The sequence below is a fragment of the Cynara cardunculus genome, assembly GCF_001531365.2.
Source record: "Cynara cardunculus var. scolymus isolate 2C chromosome LG 3, CcrdV1, whole genome shotgun sequence".
Classification (NCBI taxonomy): domain Eukaryota; kingdom Viridiplantae; phylum Streptophyta; class Magnoliopsida; order Asterales; family Asteraceae; genus Cynara; species Cynara cardunculus.
This window is the reverse complement of record NC_037530.1, coordinates 15,465,798-15,472,762: the sequence shown is the minus strand read 5'-3', so window position 1 is coordinate 15,472,762 and position 6,965 is coordinate 15,465,798. Positions and strand designations below refer to the sequence as shown.

General features: G+C 35.8%; 1 protein-coding gene across 1 annotated transcript; it reads left to right on the top strand.

Moving 5' to 3' along the window:
• The first annotated feature begins 1,527 nt into the window (after positions 1-1,527).
• LOC112508992 (basic proline-rich protein-like) lies at positions 1,528-2,175 on the top strand. Its single transcript, XM_025113861.1, has one exon. It carries the CDS (start codon positions 1,528-1,530, stop codon positions 2,173-2,175), a length of 648 nt encoding a protein of 215 aa, XP_024969629.1.
• Positions 2,176-6,965: the final 4,790 nt, after the last annotated feature.

Here is a 6,965-nt window from a genome sequence, read left to right as displayed (position 1 = left end):
TCGAATATTGAATATTTACAGGTAGCGGAGTTGAGAGAGAAGTTGGCAAGGGTAGAGGAGGAGGCACAGTTGTGGGAGGAACGCCATATGGCCGAGATGGAGGACAAACAAAAGAAGAGGGCAGATTTGAAGGCCGAACAGGCTAGACAAGCTGTTGCATTAGCCGAACAGGCCGCCTTATCGGAGCATTTTGTTGTGTTTACGTGGCAGTCAGGATACGTTTTCCCCATCCCTCACCTCCCGGTAGTTAGATTGTATGCATTTGAAGATTAAATTGTATGAATTGGATATTTTAAATCGTATGAATTGGTTAGTTTTAATTTGTTCACATTTTTGGTTTGTTATATTTTGGCCAGGTTTTGTATAACTAAATATAGGAATTATGTAATTTCAAAAAATTTATTTTTTAGATTAATACAAATTAGCGAGGGAAAATCTGTCACTGAAAGTCCTTGAAAATTCCCTTGTTGATCCGTTGCTGAAAGTTCCCTCGCTGTCGCTGAAAGTTCCCTCGACGGATCTTTATAAGACACTTCCATTAATCTAATATGACTTAGAAATTAAGTGTCCTATTAGATTGAGTTTTATAGGAGCTTCTAATGAACATTCTAATAGACTTTACAATGTAGGATACTCTTTGAAAAGCGTTCTACTAAAGTTTAAAATATAGAAAGTTTCTTGAAAAACGTCCTATTAGACTTTATACTAATAGCATGTTATATTAGGTTAATAGAACATATAAATTAAGTGTCTTATCATATTATATCAATAAGAACACATAAATTGAAGTGTCCTATTATGTTTTTTTACACGACACTTCTAAAAAGACTTCCAATAAACCTCTTTTTGCTTTAATGATTGAAAGGTTTGGTTTCCAACCAAAAGTTTATCATCAAGACACAATCGTCGAGGATGAATGTTTTCAACAAAATTTTTGGTCTAAAATGTCCCTTTGTTTTGTAGTGCTTCATAGACATCCTCATTTTGCAAATTTCTTTGTTTCCATGCTTCATTGATTCTTATCACCTTTTTCATGATTAGTTCTTATTTTATAGCTCATATGAAGCTTAAAGCGTGCAAACAAATTAGACTAGACTGCATTTTTATTATCCGATTTAGTCAGTACTCCCAAAGATGTGAATTTTTTTTTAAACCGCACTATTGATTTAACTCGTTAATAAGAGGATTATATCCGGCCACACCAGAGCCCCAACACCATTTGTTATTTGATGATTATTTAATTTGTATCTAGAATTATAAGTCTTTGTAAACTTTTCACATTGAATGCAAAATATTGTAAGTGGGACATTTTTATGATTAAAACGTTTACATTTAGGGTTTTAAATATGAACTTTTAATTTTCATACATCATCCATCCACATCGTAATACGTATAGTATAGAAATGACAACATTAAACCTTTGTTTAATTCAAGTGTTCATAGCTTTCAAATGTTGCTTTATATATCAGTCATCCACTTTACCGAAGCACCACCTTACCCTTTGCATACACATTCTCTTGATCAAACATGGTTGCTTCAAGAAAACTTACCACGGTTTATCCTTACCATTCTCCACCACCACCACCACCACCACCACCACCACCTGCCACCCCTCAAGAACTTGCTCACCCACCAAAACCTGCACCATATGGACCAAAACCTGCACCATATGGACCAAAACCTCCAACACCAAGTGGGCTAGGTATCCCACCTGAGGGATCGAAACCACCAACGCCAAGTGGATCAGCAACCCCACCTGAAGGACCGAAACCACCAATGCCATCAGCAAGCTGGCCACCAGAAGGACTGAAACCACCAACGCCAAATGCTCCCTACACTCCGGCACCATCACCACAGACAATTGGCGTACCGCCGTATCCACCATCCCCCTCTGTCCTTCCTCCATTGCCCTATAATGCTAACCCTCCAACAGGGAACATACTAACACCACCATCACCGCCAGGTGGAGGTGGCACGGACTACACGATTGTCATTGCGGTGTGTACCTCACTAGGGGGTGTGTTTTTCCTAGCATTCCTAGCCGCCGGACTGTTTTGTTTGGCCAAGAAAAAGAAGAAACCCATAATTGTTCCGCCAGTAGTCACCTATGGCCAAGAACCAGTTCCACATGGTCATGGAGCAACAACCGGTGAAGAGCATGGTCAAATGCAGTAGGTCTGTGCTCATGGTTAAAAACATTTGGTACCATAACAAATACATAAAGAGTTATAAAATTAGATCCATTGATTTATCGTACAATACGAATATTATCAGTTGACCTAATTATCATATTCTTTACATAGTAATTTTTGTGGTACCAAATTGACTTCATTAAACTCTGGGGCTCATTGTTGTGTGTTTATTTGTTGTGAATAGTATGAAACTTGTGTATTCGTCAGAAACATCAAGTGGCCATCTGCCATTTCCGTCAATAATTGTTAATGAAACTACAGTTTCGTTGTTTGGATTTATTTTAATTTTTATTTATGTGTTTTCATGATTTTTTTCAAATTTCTATTGATGAATTTTTTGAACTTAAAATTTTTTGAACATCTTAAATCATAACAAACCATGTATGTTACAAAATCATGTCTAAAATCCTCTTCATCTAATAGGATTTTTAACAAACCATGTATGTTACAAAAAGCACCCCCAACGTCCTTCTAGTTCTCATCTTCATCTTTCACCTTCCCTAAAAAACCCAATTCCATCAAACCTCCATATCCATCTTCATGGAAGCAACAACAATGATATCTTCTGTCAATTTCCATCACCACCGATTTCTTCCATTTTTTCAACAAGGAGCACAGATCAACGGATGGTTATGGTTAAAATTTTCTTCCATTTTTTCAAGGGATGAACAGAAATCGAGGTATGGACACAGATCTATGGATGGTGACGCTTTTCTTCGATCTTTTCAGATTTCAATTTTTTTCTCCGTTCACTGCAACAAAATCGGGTTTACAGGACACTCTCAATTTCTAAGCGTCCTAACAGACCTCTTTATAAAACTTAGTTTATATGACCAAAAAATAAAACGTCCTATCTAAAGGTGTTGTAATAAGTTTATATGACGTTTTTTGACGTCGTAATAAGTTTTTTATGACATTTTTAATATAAAGCGTCCCATCAACAACTTTATAGGACACTATATGAAAAACTGTCCTATAAAAACAAATGTCCTATAAAAATTGAGTCTATAGGACGCTTTCTCAAAAGTGTCCTATAAAGTTGTTAATGCGACACTTTATATTAAAAATGTCCTAAAAAACTTGTTAAGACGTCCAAAAGCGTCATATAAACTTATTACAACACCTTTAGATAGGACACTTTATATCTTGGTCTTATAAATTAAGTCATATAAAACGGTCTATTGGGACGCTTAGTGTAACATCTCATCCCACACATTACATGTAACACATACTTCATACATAAGAAATGCATGTTTATATACCACATTGGTCCCTTGGTACAAGAATTTACCAATACAGAATACATGGATCAAAAATTCAAAATACAATTCTTATACTATTCAATGTTCATCTAACAAAACTTTCCATATCATAGACAAATCTTCCAGCAAATATGCACATTGGAAAAATATTACATTTTCTTCTTCCCCTTACCGTCTACACCTCCTGCAATACATATTTAAAAATCACAAAAACGAGGGTTAGACCGAAAGGTCTAGTGAGATCCCTTTTTATGTCATTGAAGGATGAGAATCACCAAAACTTTGATTAAAATACTTTTCATATATAAGACAAAATATGAACAAGTATAACATCTTAATAGTACATTTTTTTTACTTTTCAAAGCCAAGCCTTCAGCTATTCAAGTAACATACTCCAAACTCTCATAGGTTTGAACCAACCAGGTTTCATATAATGCCACTTTTAAACCTTTTTAATTAAAACAAGGTTATTCAAAGTCTCAGGTCAAAACCTGTTATTTGCTCTTCAATAACATCCAGACTACGATTTCCAATAAGAACTCTAATTCTAAATCCTTAAATCACAAAGAAATAAAGATTCCAAATCACAGTAATCTTAAAGGATAAAATAGTAAGAGTTATATTATACATCACATATATAAATGTCACCCTTATATCCAAAGGTAGACCTCTCCTTGATATGCCACCCTTATCCTATGGTACATCTCTCCTTGATATGTCATCCTTATTTTCTCATCAAAACATTTAAACAATATAATTCCATATAGAACAGACCGCAGCCATAGATGTCCCAATGGAATATCATTAGTTCAAAATCATCTTTATCAAAAATTCCCATTCTTTTTAAAAGAATAACCAATTGATGATTTACATAAACAATGCACAAATCCCGTCAACACAGACTTGGCCGGACTTCATCTCCGGACAAGCCTTGGCCGGTTTAGCTAATCCGGTCATCAATATTAATCGTCCGGTTTACTAGTCCAGATAACATGTCCTCTTATCTGGTTTATGAATCCGGACAATTTGATATTTAAATCGATCAAGCCTTGTCCGGTTTACTTCTAATCCGGACAACGCATCATACGGAATAAAACATATCGGACAACTTGATTGTATTCCGACTTCTCCGTTCAAATCATCTGTCCGATTTACATATTTTCAAAATCTCACCAACACTCTAATCCGGTCAACACTATGACCGATTTTTCTTAAATCTGGACAACACTATGTCCGATTTCCATTCAAATCCGGGTGATAGTTTCTCAACACATTTTAGTATCTAAATCAAAGGAATTACTTTTCAATATGAAATAAGATGAATAATATTACTCACCTTAAAATTTAGCAAATGAAACCAACTTTGATTCCCAACTTATATGCAATCCGGATAGACTTCTCAAATCCTTCTCAAGATTTCCAAAAATGGCAAGAAAAAGATTGCATGAATAGCCTCACCCTCATATATATACTTTTCTAAAATAGTAAGGCGGTTCAAAAAGCTCTTATATGCATGCACATGCATGACACACCCCATGCATACACAAACTTCATAACATATTTTAGTCATGTATGTTCGCATTACGCATATATATTTATGCAAAAAATTTCACATACTTGCATAATCAAATATATCAGTTTTTCATGCCATCACGTAATCATTTAACAAATAATCACGTATTAATTACCTCAGGTGATAACCAGGATTCGGTTATCACATTATCCACCCCTCAAAAGAATTTCGTCCCGAAATTCCTTTAATCAAAGAGCCACGGATACTCTGATTTCATTTTCGATTCCAATTCCCAAGTTGCCTCGGATCCCTTGTGAAACTGCCACTATACTTTAACCAAATTGATCTTTTTGTTTCTCAATACCCTGATCTTTCGGTCATTCACAGCTTCTGTTGTTTTTACAATGTTCAGCTTACTGTCCAGTTTAACTTCTGGTAGCGGCACAGCTAGACTCGGATCAGCTAAATACTTTCGCAAGTTTGATACCTGAAAAGTGTTATGGATCATACTATGCTCTTCTGGTAGCTCCAATTGATGAGCCACTGGCCCAATTTGTTTACATATTTTGAATGGCCCAACATACCTTGGACTGAGCTTACCTTTCTTTCCAAATCTGATGACACCTTTCTATGGAGAAACTTTTAACATTACAAGATCACCCACACAAAACTTTATCGGCTTTCGTCGATTATCTGCATAACTTTTCTGGCGGTCTTGTGATGTTTTGATTCTTTCACGGATCTGTTCAATCTTTTTAGAAGTTTCTTGAACAATCTCAGGACCCGTTAACTGTCTTTCACCTACCTCGTTCCAACACAACGGTGTTCGGCATTTACATCCATATAATACTTCATATGGTGCCGCTTGGATGCTGGAATGGTAACTGTTATTATACGCAAACTCTATTAGTGGCAAATGATCTTCCCATGATTCCCCGAAGTCAATAATACAACTCCTCAACATGTCTTCAAGAGTCTAAATGGTTCTTTCATTTTACCCGTTAGTTTGCGGATGATAAGTTGTACTTAATCGGATTTCATACCCCAGGACTTTCTGCAAACTTTTACAGAATCTCGAGGTAAAAGTGCTATCTCTATCGGAGACAATAGATAGTAGAACCCCATATCTGGTTACAATCCCTTTAATATAAATCTGTGCTAGCTTTTATAAAGAGTAACCCTCTTTTATAGGTAGAAATTTAGACAGGCGATCCACAATTACCAAGATTGCATCATACCCCTTTTGAGTTCGAGGTAACTTCATGAAGAAATCCATTGTAATGTGATCCCACTTCCACACATGAATCTCTAAAGATTGAAGACTTCCATACGGTTTCTGATGCTCGATCTTAGCCTGTAAACAAGTTATACATTGTTCCACATATCTGGCTATGTCCTTCTTCAATCCGGGCCACCAATAAAAAGATTTCAGGTCTCTATACATTTTATTAGTGCCTGGATGAATAGATTAACTGTGACACTCCAAATCTCCACACATTGCATATTACATAGAATTCATTCATAGAATACATAGATTCCCACGTAGGTCCAAAATTACAAGAGTCTGTGCTACAGGTTATGATACAAATTTGCATAACTTAAAATTTTCAAAATACATGCATTTGTAAACTAGCATCGCTCTTCTCCAAAACACATCTAGATWTGGTYTTCAACATTTAAGCACATAAGGGAAGTAATCATATAATGCTTTTTCCCTTATCGATATTATAAATGGTATTACCTGCACAAATATTTTTGAAAACACCAAATGAGGGTTAGACAAGAGTCTAGTGAGATTCCCTTTTTCATGCTATGCAGGGTGAGATCACCAAAAACATTTATCAAAGAATCTCTCAATCATAATAAGAATAATAAAAGAATCGCATCATGTTTAAGTCCATCGGGCCTCTTGTTCAAAATCCCATACTTAGAAAAATAATGATTTTCCAGTCCATCGGCCTCTGGTTCCAAAGTGTCCATCGGGCCTCTGGTTCCAAA

Coding starts and splice junctions, on each gene's coding strand:
- LOC112508992 (XM_025113861.1), top strand. CDS start 1,528: ATGGTTGCTTCAAGAAAACTTACCACGGTTTATCCTTACCATTCTCCA.